Here is a 15,184-nt window from a genome sequence, read left to right as displayed (position 1 = left end):
CTGTTCCCTTTTGCATAATTTTGACAACCACAGATTCTGTGGGACTGTAATTCAATTGGCAAACTTCACATGTAGTCGCATCATGTCTTCACCAAGACTGAAAACCTACTGCAGGATAATTGTCTCACTTTTTGCAGTGATGGTTTCCTGTGCGCAGATTGTGGGCACTATTTCTCCCACACACACACACACCCACACCCACACACACACACACAATATTGTCTGAACAACACAGACTTGCAGAAATGTTTTATTATTATTGATTTATTTATTACAAATAAACACTGAGATATCACATGGCCATAAGTATTCATATCCTTTGCTGTGACACTTGTATATTTAACTCAGGTGCTGTGCAATTCTTCTGATCATCTTAGAGATGGGCCTCCACCTTCATTTGAGTCCAGCAGTGCTTATTTATAATGATTGGACTTGATTGGGAAAAGCACACACCTGTCAATATAAGACCTTACCGCTCACAGTGTAAAGTCAGAGCAAATGAGAATGATGAGGTCAAAGGAACTGACTGAAGAGCTGAAGGATGGAATTGTGGCAAGGCACAGATCTGGCCAAGGGTACAGAAACATTTCTGTTGCACTCAAGATTAATGCCATAATCCTTCAATAGAAGAAGTTTGGGATGACCAGGACTCTTCGTTGAACTGGCCGTCCAGCCAAACTGAGCATCCGGGGGAGAAGAGCCTTGGTGAGAGAGGAGGAAGAACCCAAAGATCACTCTGGCTGAGCTCCAGAGAGGCAGCGGGGAGATGGGAAACGGAGGAATGGCAAAAGATCCCCAAATCCAGGCGTGAAAAACTTGTTGGATCATTCCCGAGAAGACTCATGGCTGTATTGGCTCATAAAGGTGCTTCTACTCGATACTGAGCAAAGGGTCTGAATACTTATGGCCGTGTCATATTTCAGCGTCTATTTTGTAATAAACCTGCAACAATTTCTGCAATTCTGTGTTTTTCTGAAAATATTGTGTGCTGTGTGTGCTTGAACGAGGGGGGGAAAAATGAAATTAATTGATTTTAGAGTGAAACATCTAAGGGCATCTGAAAACTTTCCAAACCCGCAGTATATTGCTCCCTGTGAAGGGATAAGTGGGAAAAAAAAAATCATGCCTGGGCCAACAGGACATCACACCCAGGTCTTTTTTTGACCAAAAAAAACAGAAGAACATCCCGTCAACGATCTCATTGCCTCAGCAGTTGTCACCTCTGCTTCAGAGCGAGAGCAATAGCTCTGAACAGCCTGCATTTGTCACCCTGTGGCTGCTATCTTAAGGAGGGCAAATTTGAGTACAGGAAGAAATTGTTTGCGGGTTGAATGACCTGCAGTGACCTTTTCGAGTGAAGTGTCACAGAGTCTCCGTAATTTAGTCAGTGGATAATCCCCTTTCTCTACGCAAACGTTGGGAATATTTTATTCTAACATTGGGGACTTTTAGTCTCAAAAGCGAAAAAAAAAACAAAATTGCATGCTGGCCTATTGTTGATGGTGCACTGAATGTCAAAGGGATCTATCCAGACCACAAATGAGGGTGTCAATCAAAAAGTCAGTGAGCTTGTTCCAGCCTCAAGCATGCAGATAAAGTTGAACGTCAGCTACTGCGGCCGAGGCGGTGGTTTCACACCGCCGTTGCATGAGACACATTGTGACGCGTTGGTTTCACCAGTCCTCCACTTGTTCTGCTTGTTTGCTGCTCTCAAACTTCCTCATTCGCCCTAAAGAACCATTTCCTTTTTCTGCCATGCTCCCGAGTGCGTTCAGCGCGTCGGGCTTCAAAAATCAGCCTCTCTGCTGAAAAAACTCTTTACGTTCTTTGCTGAAAGAACGTACGACTGGAAACTACACTTGGTTTCTCACTTGTTTTTGTTTTTGAAGGACTATTTGTCGCTCTCGGCCCCGCATCTGGTGAGACTGGTGAGTACCTGAGGGAGACGAGCGGGTGAGGTTTCATTTGACAAGAAAGTGAATCAAGCCTGTCGCCTCACCTCCCCCGTACCACAGGAAATTGCGAACCCAACTTCGATGGCCTCCTAGAAGAAGAAGAAGAAGAAGAAGAAGAGGCAGGCGTGCTCAGGGTGTCGTTCACACAGACGTGTTTTCGCGCGATGTCCGGGGACACCGGCGCCCCGACCTGGAGGAGCAGGGCTCCCGGCAGCCCCACGAGCCCCATGGACGCCCCCCACCACACAGCTAGCGCTCCCCGCCAAAGCCAGACCTTCGCCGTCAAGATCATCAAGGTGTGTTTCCTGAGCAACAGCTCTAACCTGGGCAAGAACTTCAAGCTGGTCCGCTGCGAGAAGGAATGGACTGTCAAGGTACACTACCACTGCTGCTACTGCTACTACTACTACTACTACTACTAAAGAGTCCAGATGAGCAGAGTTCTACTAGTAATGTAAATGTTAATGTAGTTCATTTATATAGCCCTTCACAACATCCTTTTGGAGAACTAAAGTGCTTTACAACAGATAAAAAGTAAATAAAAGGAATAAATAAAAGCAACCAATAAAACAGTATAAAAACAGAACAGCAGACGCAATAACATAGAGCAAAATCAATTAAGATAGAAGGATACAAAGTGTCAACATGCTAATGGGTATTAAAAGCCTCCCTAACTAGATGAGTCTTCAGCCTCGATTTGAAGAGGCCCATGTCAGCAATAAGGCGCAATCCAGCTGGGGGCTTGTTCCAGAGCCTGGGTGAAGCAACAGAAATACTAGAAATGTAGTAGCACCTAGTTGGTGTTGTTGTTGATACAGTACTGGTACTCTGATCTACTCCATCGCTTGTACAAGTACCAGTGGTGGTCTACTCTAACTACCAGAAGTAAAGTAAAGTTCACATATTACGAGACTGAGCGGAATACCACTTGTGTACTTCAAATACTGGAGACACTCTACGTGTACTGAACGTCACCGTAGTATCCCTCACAGTCCTTTTCAGTCATGTGCACTTCTGCCTATTTCACAATCTGCACTCTTTGCGTACTTGGGGGTTAGAAATGTCGCAGTGTTTTAGTCCTCTTGTTTTTGTCGATGGTGCGCACGAAACTCACATCCAGCCACACTTCCTGTTGTCAAATTGTCACACGTGCAACCCACTTCTGCTCCCCTTCGCACTCCTCCCAGGACATCATCGACATGGTGCTGTCCAGCGGCTGCGTGGGGCCCTGCATCAAGTACCACCTTTGCTACGGCCTCCTCCTCAAGCACCTCAAGTCCTCGGAGGTGCACTGGCTGCACCCGGACCTGTCCGTGTGTGAGCTCACGCAGCGCTATGAGCAGCAGCACCTGGAGGCCGAGTGGAGGTTGGTACTCGTGAGCGTGTGGATGCACTAGTTAAACAAAATACATTTTGTTTACTTAAAGGAGATGAGGTGCATCAGATTTAAAGTACTGGGTTCAGGGTACTGGGTTTTGCAACAGCATCAGTAGCTGCGTTTCCATGACCCCTTATGGAAACCATGGAGACACCTAAACTTGGAAAATATGGCAAAAGTTTCATGGAAACACTTTTTTTGCATTTACACGTCACCGGACGTACGAGGTCACGTGACCAGTTCACTTCAAGTGAAAATGGCGCGTTATGTTTGGACAGAGGAGGAGACGGAATATTTTTTACGTAGTAATAAAAGACAAAAATACAACAACCATTCTTGACAGCAAACAAATGTAAACAAACAAAAGCAAACGTAATTCTTGTAAAAATTCATGGGACGAGGTTTTCCGAGAATTACGGCTTATGCGCTTCACATCATTCAATGGAAACACCTGCAAATCGCAATTGTACTTTGTGTAAATTTTAGAAGTATCACTTTTATGTTGCGGAAAACTGTCATGGAAACACAGCTAGTGTCAACATCAAGGCAGAAAACTTATCACAACTGCCTGTAAATACCTACTAGAGTATCTGTAATTGCCTACTGGACTTTTGTGACATCACAAAGGGTCCCCAATACCTCCTTGTTTACATCCAACTTTCAAGCACTCTCGGGTGGAAGGTAGAACAAAGCTAGCATCAGTTTTAGCAGGGAGGTATAAACTGAGGGCCTAGCCGAGTCCAGGAAATCAGCCGTTTGTGATGTCATGAAGAGAAAAGAAAAGACTGACTTCTGCATTTTGTCCGTCCAGGTATGATCTGAGGGTTCGATACATCCCCTCAGACTTCTTAGACAAGTTTCAAGAAGACAGAACTACGCTGCTCTACTTCTACCTGCAGGTCTGTTGCACACAAGTTACAAGTCTTAAAGCAGCTAAAACCACAAACTTTATTGACATGAGTAAAACACTAATCTGTTACTCGCAGGTGCGTTGCGACTACATGCACCAGTACGCCTCAAAGGTCAGCGACGGGATGGCCCTGCAGCTGGGTTGCCTCGAAATAAGGTAGCGTCTCTTTTCCGAAAGCGAGGCAATGTCGTGGAGGTGGAGATGCATTCATCTGTCTTCATCTCCATCTAATCTGTCTTTGCCGGCAGGAGATTCTACAAAGACATGAACCCAAACGGACTGGAGAAAAAGTCCAACTTTGAGCTGCTAGAGTAAGTTCCTTTTTCTAGGAAATGCACATGCAGAGCAAAAATTTAAATTTTTCCGAGGGAAACTTTGTTGTTGACCTAAGTCACAGTCAGGCTGAGCTTCCTGTTCGTTTGTCTGCCTTCGTTTGACTGATGTGGTCTCAACTAGGAAGGATGTGGGTCTGGACCTGTTCTTCCCCAGAGAGCTCATCAACAGCATGAAGGTGGGCACCCCAACCCCCACTCTGCAACCTCACGCGACGCTCAGTTCGCCCCAGCTAATCACCTCTTTGCCCCCCTCCGCTCTCCGACAGCCGAAGCAGCTGCGGCGGCTGATCCAGCAGACCTTCCAGGGCTACTCCACCCTGAGGCAGGACGAGTGCATGAGCCGCTTCTTCAGCACGCTGGCCCAGTGCTACACCTTCACGCAGGAGAGCTTTGAGTGCCAGCTAGTGGTGAGACGCAGAGTGGTGTGGGTGGAGTGGAGAGTGGTGGTGTTGGGGTACACTGGTACCAATCTGTCAAACGTTTCCTGCCCGTCTTGTCCCCCACAGCACGGATGGAACCTGAAAATACACCTGGTCATCGGCGCCGAGGGCATCAGCCAACAAACGGACAACTCCTCAGTGAGCGACTTTGGTTTTCAACTTTTGTACTCCCTCCCCCCGCCGCCCCCACAAACTAAAAAAGAAAAGTGGGTCAAGACCAAGACCACTCATGTGTGATTTTATTTGCATGTATCTAAAAAAGAAAAAAAAAACAGCCGGCCACAAAGTTTCCAGAACACAACGTGAGACAGAGTGTAATTTTTTCACCTTGCGCATCCAGGCTAAGCCAGTTCACTAGCATCAAAATGCTACTTAAATGTTAAATGCATTCAACGTACAAAAAATGAAAGTAAAAATAGCCGCGTCAGGCTCCATTGCTGTATCTGTTTATCGGCCGACCGTGAATAGCTGGTCTTGACGCTTTGGTCACAATTTTAGCATTAACTCAGATTAACTTTTGCCGTCACTTTCGGGCTGCGTGCCGAGAAAGTGACTTGTTAACTAACGGTAGTGAGCGGAAGAAAAGAAAAAAAAAGAAGTTAAAAACAGGCTTACAAAAAACACGGTGAGGTGTCAAACACAGTGCGTTGTGTTTTCTGTCTTGATGACATCCACAATTGTCGCTCTGTTCTCGCAGCCCATCTGTTTGGCCACGCCCTCCCAGGTGCGCAGCATCTCCTGCGCCGCAGAGAGCGACGGCCATGCTCTGCTGACCGTACACATAGAGGGCGCCAAACAGGTAAACATCACAAAAAAGGAATAGTACCACTACTTATGGACAACGGCCTAGTCCAGGCATGGGCAAACTTTTTGACTGGTGGGGCCACAGTGGGTTCTCAAATGTGACAGAGGGCCTGGAGCAGGAGCACATGGATGAAGAGTTTTGGTGAGCCACTTCATGGGAGAAAATACTAGACCATGGGGGATATGTAGAAAGCAGGTGGTTTAATGTCAATTGAAAATTAACCAAAGCAAAGTTACAACAAAAGGTGTCTTTGAAGCCCTCACTGCATTTATCTCTTCATTGAAATGACTCAAAAAACGATGAAAAGATGGCTAAGATACAGCTATTTTATGACTTACTAATCATATTATTTGTTCAAGTTTGGCAAGCCGGATTAAAAAGCTTCACGGCCCAGATGGCCCTCGGGCCGGAGCTTGCCCACACCTGGCCTAGTCGCTGAATGTACCGTGAAACCAGCCAACAAACATCATCATCATCATCATCATCATCGGCATCATTTCTGTGTTTGTACTTCCCAAAATTTTTGGAACGTTTTAGCCACTTATGGTGAGCACCTCCTCGCTGGCCGTGGCAGAAAACATGGCCGACCTGATTGACGGCTTCTGCCGGCTGGAGGGCAACAGCAAGAAATCGCTCATCGTCGGAGCCAACAGAGGTTCGACCGATTGTTAAACATGAGATGAGACGTGAGATCTCGATCTAACAAACTGTCTTTCAGGAAGAGACAAGAGGATGGACCTACCCGAAATCCCAAAACAGTAAGTGTCACAGCAGCTGGGAGGTAAAAGCTTCTCAGACACAAGTTTTGAAAGTGATTGATTCAAAACAAAATTCCTCTCTTCCTCTTTCAGCGGCTCCCTCCGTCTTCCCGAAAAAGGTTTGAGCAACTGTGCCAAATGAGCGTTTTCTGACTCGTGTCCCATTTGGCTTTCAGTACAATGTGTCGCTTCATCCCTGAATTTCAGGTTCAGATATTTACGCCGAGATCCCAGACGGCCCAGACGACACAGAGGGTGAGCAATAACTCTCAGAGATTACCAAGTTCCACAATTCTCATCAATAAATAAGTTCCTTTTCAAAGTCTTTAGCCGTGGAGGAATAAAAATCTAAATCAGTTGCTTTATTTTCTGCTCCAGTAGTTTTAGTTCTGCCTTGCAAAAAGTTTCACTTTCAACCAAAACCAAGAAAAGTGCTCTCAAGAGAAGTTGCACCTGAAACTGTTCCAAACACTTCCTTTAGCAGGCCGAGGCAACAAGCAACGACGAGATAGGATTTCAAGCACCAAACTCTTGTTGCAAGGTTCATCTTGACGAGCTCCAATCTGGGCCGTTTTCAGATGAACACAACTAATCATGGGGAAAATACATTTCTCTCGTTCGTGATCAGATAAACACAGAATTTCCAGAAGTGACATCACGGTGGGCAAGATCCTGGGCGAGGGTTTCTTCGGAGAGGTGCACAACGGCGTTTACAACAGCCTGGTGAGTTGGAACATTGCACCCAGAGGGTGAAAAGTTCAAAATTGGTCCTCTAGAGTTCAGGGTGAAATTGTCGTGCTTTTGCAGACGGGAGAGAGGATACCTGTGGCCATCAAAACATGCAAGGACCCCTCGGCCGACGTGAAGGAGAAGTTCCTCAGCGAGGCCGGTGAGTTTTGCGGGGAACAAGGAGAGTGAATGTAAGAAAGTCCGCCCCCTCAACCTCCATTGTGGGCCACATGAGATCCAAAAAGTCGACCTTGGTGGAGGCTCCCAAGGGTGGAAAATTCATTTCACCAGCTTTCAGATTGCCACAGTCCACATCCTGTTGCCTGCTTGTGGTTTTTGCAAAGGGGCGCCGATATGATTTAAGGAGGAAGCTGCACCTAATTTTTGTCCGTCCACGTTGACAAAGACAAGACCTGCAGCATATTTTGGGTCTTACTTTTTAATTACTAGTTACTAATTAATTGAGAGGAGTCAAAGAATCTCTCCAGATTGCGCTTCTGCGGTTCTCCCGTCAAAACAAAGCCAGCCAATAGTCCCTGATTGCCTGAGAACCCTTCTGTGTGGTTCCCCCAAGGCCTGATGAAAAACCTGGACCACCACCACATTGTGCGCCTAATCGGGGTCATTGAGGTCGACCCCATCTGGATAGTCATGGAGCTCTACAAGCACGGAGAGGTGAGCGAGTTTGTCGGAAAACCATTTGTCGTTGCAACTCAAAGATGAAGACTGTTTTTTCGAGGATCCCTCCTGAAGCACTTACCAAAGAGCCGGTTTTGCCGCCCCCTCCCACACCTCTCCTGACAGCTGGGGAGCTACCTGGTGGAGCAGCAGCACGTCATGACCACGGCAACGTTGCTCCTGTACTGCCTCCAGATCTGCAAAGCCCTGGCTTACCTGGAGGGACTCAACATGGTTCACAGGTAACAGCCTCGTGATTACCAAACCGATCCTCTGGGTTTGAGGGGTGTGCCTACATTCATTTGACTCTTAGAGTTCATTTGCTCCCTGAATGGTACCAGTTTTCCCCATTTTTTTGCCTTTGCGCTGCAGAGACATTGCAGTGAGGAACGTCCTGGTGGCGTCTCACGAATGTGTCAAGCTCGGCGACTTCGGCCTTTCTCGCTTCGTGGAGGAGGAGGAGTACTACAAAGGTGCTCACGCGCACACACGCGCACGCACAGTCTTCGCTCAGATATCATTGTAAACGTTCTATCCCACGTGTCGCAGCCTCGATCAGTCGGCTGCCAATCAAATGGATGGCGCCCGAGTCCATCAACTTCAGACGCTTCACCTCGGCGAGTGACGTGTGGATGTTTGGTGAGAGACCGAATCGCACAATCGGTCGAGAACGCATTCAGCGCTTGCCTTCCAGACTAGTTGAAGGGTTTTCTCGATGCTTTCTGTGTGTCTGTGTGTGTTTAAGCCGTTTGCGCGTGGGAGATCTTCTCGCTGGGCCAGCAGCCCTTCTTCTGGATGGAGAACGGGCAGGTGATTAACCACCTGGAGTCGGGGGTCCGGCTCCCCAAGCCCCAGCGCTGCCCCCCTACCATGTACTCCCTGCTCAGCAACTGCTGGGCCTACGAGCCACAGGGCCGGCCTGCCTTTAACCAGCTGGTCTGCAACCTGAGGCACGAACCGATTGTGTGTTTGTCTGTCCCCTCGCCCATCACACACTTACGACGGACGACAGATCTAACAGCCAAGTACCTCCCGTGTGTGTGTGTTTGTGCGTCACAGTGAGATCCACAATATGGAGCAAGAGGCGAGCACACGGCAAGAGAGAAGCAGATCCTTCTCCAACGTGTTGGAACCGCAACCAATGGACCCCCCGGCCAAGGTAACACTTGGAAGCCAGTTGGCGGGCAGCAAGAGGGTTGTGCGTTTGATTCCCAGGTCCCCAGGGGTCTTTCTGTGTGGAATTTACACACTCTGCCTGTGATTGCTTTTTGATACACTACCAGTCAATACACACCCTATGAATTTAATGTCTTTTCTTTCATTCTCATGATAATTGACATTGCAGTTTCTTACTGAAGGCATCAAAACTACTTATGAACAAACATGGAATTATGCTGGAAACAATAAAAGCATTTTATATCAAAATTCTTCAAAATAGCCACATTTCATTCAAAGCATATTTAAAGCTATTTGACGTGTTTTTCTTTGCTGCATAATTAGATATATCTTGCTCATGTATTTGATGTCCTCAGTATCTATCTGCAGTGTATAAAGTTTTAAAGTAAAAAAAAAAAATTGCAACTTAAACTTTTGACTGGTATGTAATGTATAGAAAAGTGTAAAGTAGAAAGTAGAAGACTATGTGTGAGTGTGTGTGTGTATACATATATAGTGTGTGTGTATATATATATATATATATATATGTGTGTGTGTTTTTCTTTCCCAGCCGTCCCGACTCGGTGGCACGCTCCCCCGCATCGCACACACACAGGTGTTACACACACACCCAAACACCTAGCGCATGCAGTCAAAAAAAAAAGGTGTCAAACAAAACCCGATTGGCTGAACGCACGGGTGTGTGGGTGTGTCCGCACAGGGCCTGGGGCACGACAGCAGGCCGCCGTGGGAACATGAGCGAGCGCACGTGGAGGACACGCTGCAGAAGCAGAGGAGGGAGATGCAGATGGACGAGGAGTGGCTGGAGCAGGAGGAGAGGCAACTGGTGGGGACGCACAAACACACACTTACTTGTGTTACGTGTTCAAAATAAAGAGAAATGGGCATTCATTTTTCCTCTGCATTGCTATAGAATCCTATGGTGCGACAAAACTCACTTCTCAAGGTACGTTGGCCATTCTCTTTTTTCTTTCTGCATTCTCAAAAGGCACGTCAGTGGACGTCTTTGACCTTTCTGCCCCCCTGGACTGTCAATCCCACTTGCACTTTTGTTTGCAGAACCCGCTCGTGCGACAGGGCTCCTATGTCAAGGTACGTTAAAACGGCTGTGTTTACACTGTCACAAGACAAACTCTGACTCTGTGCTTTCCTCTTCATCTGTTCCTCTGATTTTCTTTTTTATTGATTTTTTTACTCCTCCAGCCTTACGAAAAGCCTCCTGAGAACGGTGAGTGTCGCACAGTGCACGTAAAACGAAACAAGCTCTGAGAGTGCAGAGTAAAAATGAGATCAGTTAGAAAGTGCAACCAGTCTATAGTTATACATTTTTATTCATGATACTCATCTATGTAAAGGCACTCATCACACTAATGATTGCTCACAATAATTAACAACAATGACTTAACAAGGTAACATCAATATTCAGTACTTCATTTCCATTAATCTATTAATCTAATGATCACTTCAACAACATTTAATAGGAAAAATGTCCCATTTTCACTTGCCACTGACAAACCTCTTCAATCCATCATGAACTATGTTGCACGTTTCCACACATTTGTGTGTGCAAATCTGCTTTTTTTTTTTTTAACAAAATTATCTCTGTTACACTTCATGAACACACTTTTAAATTGAACACAGTTTTTAAATGTTCAGCCAAACTTCTCTAAACTTCAAATAAAATATTTTTTTATTAGTTTGTTATTTTGAATCTATTTAAATGTGATATGAAAAGATCAGCAACAGAAGGAAAAAATATATATTTTAGACCGAGTTGTGCTTTTTTTTAGAACAGACCTGTGGGCAACTCATGTTGGTGAACCCTGCTCTATGGAATGTCCGCGCACAGGTTGGGGAAAAGCTCCAGCAAAACCCCAGGACCCCGACATAGAAAATGAATAAAGATATACTTCATTACTACATGTCCAGGGGATGGATGAATGTCGCACATGTGGTTAATTGTGTCATATGTGTGAATAAACAAGCAATGTGCACCATTTCCACTCTGACAGGGCCTCCAGAGAAACCCCCGATGCCAACTGTGGTCACCAAGGTAAACCAAAAACGCACTTCCGACACCACATACTGTATGTGGTCCGAAAGGTCAAAAATGAGAAAGTGATGGACTGACAATTGGGGTTGTTTGCAGCCCACGGCTGAGCTGGACCGCTCGGGCGACCAGGTGTACACCAGCGTCATGGCCATCGTCAAGCAAGTGGTGCAGATGAAGAACGACGTCAACACAATTCCCGCCTCCGAGTATCCCGCCTGCGTCAGAGTAGGCTTAGCTTAGCTTAGCTTTTGATTCTTGCTACTTTTTTCCCAAATGACGTCGCCCTCACGTGACCAACTTTGACTGCTCCAGGCTGTGGGCGTGACCCTGCGGAGCCTGATCCAAAACGTGGATGAGATCCTCCCTTCGCTGCACAGCTCCATCGTGACGGAGGTACGATGTATCTCACTCCAGCCGAGACAAGTCGGACAAGTTTAAGAGTGATAAAGTATTTAAAGGTCCAGTGTGTAATATTTGGCTTGATTCCTGATTTTTATGTTCGTAAAAGCTTAATATACTGCCCATAAATACATAAATAAAAGTGTATACTCGCAGTACAATAAAAGTAATTTGGTTGTCCTACCCATAAGAATGGTAATCATATGAATATATATATATGCTATAGGAATATATATACATATATATACATATATATAGAGATATAGCGAGGGTCTCCACCACCATATTTCTAAGGAAGCCTAATGTGGGCAATCAAGCTCGCCTGACAGCGCGTTTTGTAATTAGTATGACTGCTCGTATCTTCAAATTAACCAGAGAAGAAAGTGTCCATGCTTGGGAGCACAGGCCACCATAGTTTACTGACAAGCTCAGGAGGGGGTGGGTGAGTGAAAGATGCTGCAATCTAAAACGTAACCACTTGATGTTGCTGTTTCTTCTTGAAAATCTCCAAATATTACACACTTGACCTTTAAAAGCGTCATGAGCTGCGTTTCCATGACAGTTTTTCGCAAAATAAAAGCGATATTTCGGAAATTTCAACAAAGCACAATTGCGATGTGCAGGTGTTTTCATTGAATGGTGTGAAGCGCAAAAGCCGTAATTCCTAGAATTACGTTTGCTTTTGTTTGTTTGCTGTCAAGAATGGTTGTTATATTACGCGACCCCGTACGTCACATTTGCTAATATGTAAATGCGACAAAAGTGTTTCCATGACACTTTTGCGATACACCTTCGATCCATCTGGAAAAACCACCACATGAGGGCATCAAAACCCTTTAGCCATATTTGCGAGGTTTTGCACAAGTCTAGGGGTCATGGAAGCGCAGCTACAGTCGATGACTGAAATATACTGCAAATGCGGAGAAAAAAACCCAAACCGTAAAAATTCAAAACCTTGAATTTCATTCCTTCTTCCGTCCCAGATCGAGGGCACCAAGAAGCTGCTGAACAAAGACCTTGGCGAGCTGATCAGCAAGATGCGCCTGGCCCAGCAGAACGCCGTCACCTCCCTGAAGGAGGAGTGTAGGCGGCAGATGTTGGCCGCCGCCCACACGTTGGCGCTGGACTCTAAGAACCTGTTGGACGCCGTGGACCAGGCGCGGGTGCGGGCCAACCTGGCCAAGCCCAGGCGCGCCTCACAAGACAAGGAGGAAGAGGGGGGCGGGGAGGAGGGGGAGGAGGAGGAGGAGGAGCAGCAGTGTGACGTTTGATTGGCGTTCTGATGCATGATAAAGGAAGAAGCAGTTTTTCAAATCAACAACTGCAGTGTATAAAAGATTTTTGCTATTTTTTTTCTTTCCATGTTGTGATTGTAGTTACTATTAAAGAATGATGCACATTTCCGCCCTGTTTTCATTGACTTGCACAGTTGTATTATGTGTGTGCATGTACGTGTGCATTATAGGGCTACTTTTCAAAGCATGAGTAAAGATTTTATAACCCACATAAAAGTGTGATCGGCCTCAGGTTTCCAATAATTATTCTTTTGTCCTTGTTTGGGTTTGGTGTAAATCAAATTCATTTTAAGTGGTGTATTATTATTATTTATTTATTATAAATTCCCAGAAAGAGCCCAGAAAAATTAGTTGTCAGACCATCATGGCCTGGTGATTTCCCTAAAGCAATTTTCCTCACAGCAGCATCAATCCCTGCAATTTTTAAATCAGTCACATGTCATTTTGGCATGTGAGTCACTTTGAATAATTGTTTGTACTTTGCTGAAGGATTTAAGATTTCTCTCAGAAAAGGCTGATGAATATTCAGTATCAATATTTCATTTCATTTTATTCTGCTATTCTTTTGTTTTGAATTGGTAACAATTATCAACATTTAGAAAGATTGCATTTCTCCATTGTGTTGGTCTCTCTTAGCTACTGCAATATGGACTATTATTCAAACACAACTAGTCTAGTTTAGAGTACAGCCTAATCAGTCTTTTTTATTTGTATTCGATAACAGTCATTTTACAGCACTCAACTCGTTTTTTTGTCCAACATATTCTTTTATCAATGGAACTGCTCACCTGGAAGGAAGCCCAAAAAAAAGTCCAACCTCTTGGATTGACTTCCGAGTCATGGGGCCTGTCAGACATTCACAGTAGTATCACTTCCCGTCATACCACCGTCACTCACATGATGCAACAGAACGAATCAGCCAATCAGAATGTGTGCATATATTGAAAGTTGTTTTTTAAAAGTTAACTTGTAAACTTGTAAAAAGCACCTTCAATCGACATCCCTCCAAGTTCTCCACACATGCTTAATCATCAATCATCAATCAATACTTAATGCATTCATTTAAATACATAAATTGTTGATTTTCTCCATTTTGCCATTTCAGCCAAAGCCTGTTCACTTAAATCAAATCACTTATGTTCGCATCGTTTTAAGAAATGACATCAGTGCACTGAAGTTTTCGTCTTATTTCACATACATACCCTACCAGTCAAACATTTGGACGTTTGCACCTTCTCATGCAATTTTCTTTTCTTTACTTTACAACTTTCTAGCCTGCAGATAGATACTGAAAACATCAAATATATGAGAAAGATATATGTAATTATGCAGCAAAGAAAAACAAGTTAAATGTAGTGCCACATCTGGACCTAATGTTGTTCACCAGGACAATTGGAATTTATTGCAGCATGGCCTTCCGGGGGAACCACGTTTGGAGGAATTAAAGGTGGTACCTGATTGGCTGTGATGCTACTCTCTCTGCGACTATCTCTACTTAAAATCTTAAAACCGTAAAACACAGGAAGCCTGGAGGCTTTCAAGCTTCAGGTGGAGCAAGACTGTCCCCTAAGGGGGGGTTACGAAAGTGATTCCTAAGTAATCAATTAAAAGTTGAATAAACTTTGCACGTCGGTTTTTCCTCATATCAATGTTACATGCTTTGCAGTAATCCCTATCATTACCATCACCAGTTTTCCATCACACTTAGGCGACTGTTACCTCAATCCATACATACACCTTTTAAATATTGACAACCACAGATACATATATCTACTCATATATATAAATATATTTGTATATGTGCCCATATAAGTGCCTGAATGCGAAATCTATTAAATCTTTCAGTTGTCTTTTAAATATAAATAAACTTACTCCTGCTTTTGTATGCATGCTTAGATAGGTTGATTTAGATATTTAGATATAAAATATATGTTGAAGGTTTAATGTGCTTTGAACGCTATGTCTTCCTCAACTGTTTCCTAACCTTCGCACGGTATCCACCATACGAAGGATCACACGGTTTTTATTTCTTCATGTTGTTCTTCTATTTCATTTTCGGTTGTTGTTTGATTTCTTTATCAGCAACGAACCCGACACCACATACATATTCATCAGATGCATATAGCGTAAGACGACCCATCAGTTTTAGTGTTGGAACAGCCTTTTCATTGGTTCTTGGAGTTCAAAAGACCGCCCTCTTCTCCAAGTTATACCAGTGAACTCAGTTCCTTTGTCTCAGTTGGTGTTTTGACTTTCCCTGAGTGTTGTCTAGT

General features: G+C 44.7%; 1 protein-coding gene across 1 annotated transcript; it reads left to right on the top strand.

The window, feature by feature from the left end:
* Positions 1 to 1,702: 1,702 nt before the first annotated feature.
* Positions 1,703 to 13,133, top strand: LOC142882238 (protein-tyrosine kinase 2-beta-like). The gene is made up of 31 exons (XM_076016846.1): positions 1,703 to 1,928; positions 2,016 to 2,329; positions 3,143 to 3,321; positions 4,145 to 4,232; positions 4,320 to 4,399; positions 4,492 to 4,554; positions 4,700 to 4,754; positions 4,845 to 4,985; positions 5,085 to 5,156; positions 5,716 to 5,817; positions 6,361 to 6,478; positions 6,542 to 6,581; positions 6,675 to 6,700; positions 6,789 to 6,836; positions 7,210 to 7,304; positions 7,389 to 7,470; positions 7,885 to 7,985; positions 8,115 to 8,230; positions 8,361 to 8,461; positions 8,538 to 8,627; positions 8,734 to 8,938; positions 9,048 to 9,147; positions 9,715 to 9,759; positions 9,865 to 9,990; positions 10,078 to 10,110; positions 10,224 to 10,256; positions 10,368 to 10,392; positions 11,177 to 11,217; positions 11,314 to 11,442; positions 11,530 to 11,610; positions 12,600 to 13,133. The coding sequence occupies exons 2-31, from the start codon at positions 2,120 to 2,122 to the stop codon at positions 12,885 to 12,887; spliced, it is 2,913 nt and encodes a 970-aa protein (XP_075872961.1). The 5' UTR covers positions 1,703 to 1,928; positions 2,016 to 2,119; the 3' UTR covers positions 12,888 to 13,133.
* The last annotated feature ends 2,051 nt before the right edge of the window (positions 13,134 to 15,184 follow it).

The sequence above is a fragment of the Nelusetta ayraudi genome, unplaced genomic scaffold, assembly GCF_046127955.1.
Source record: "Nelusetta ayraudi isolate G7.1 ecotype Tasmania unplaced genomic scaffold, CSIRO-AGI_Nayr_v1 ptg000006l, whole genome shotgun sequence".
Taxonomy (NCBI): domain Eukaryota; kingdom Metazoa; phylum Chordata; class Actinopteri; order Tetraodontiformes; family Monacanthidae; genus Nelusetta; species Nelusetta ayraudi.
This window is presented reverse-complemented; position numbering and strand designations above follow the sequence as displayed.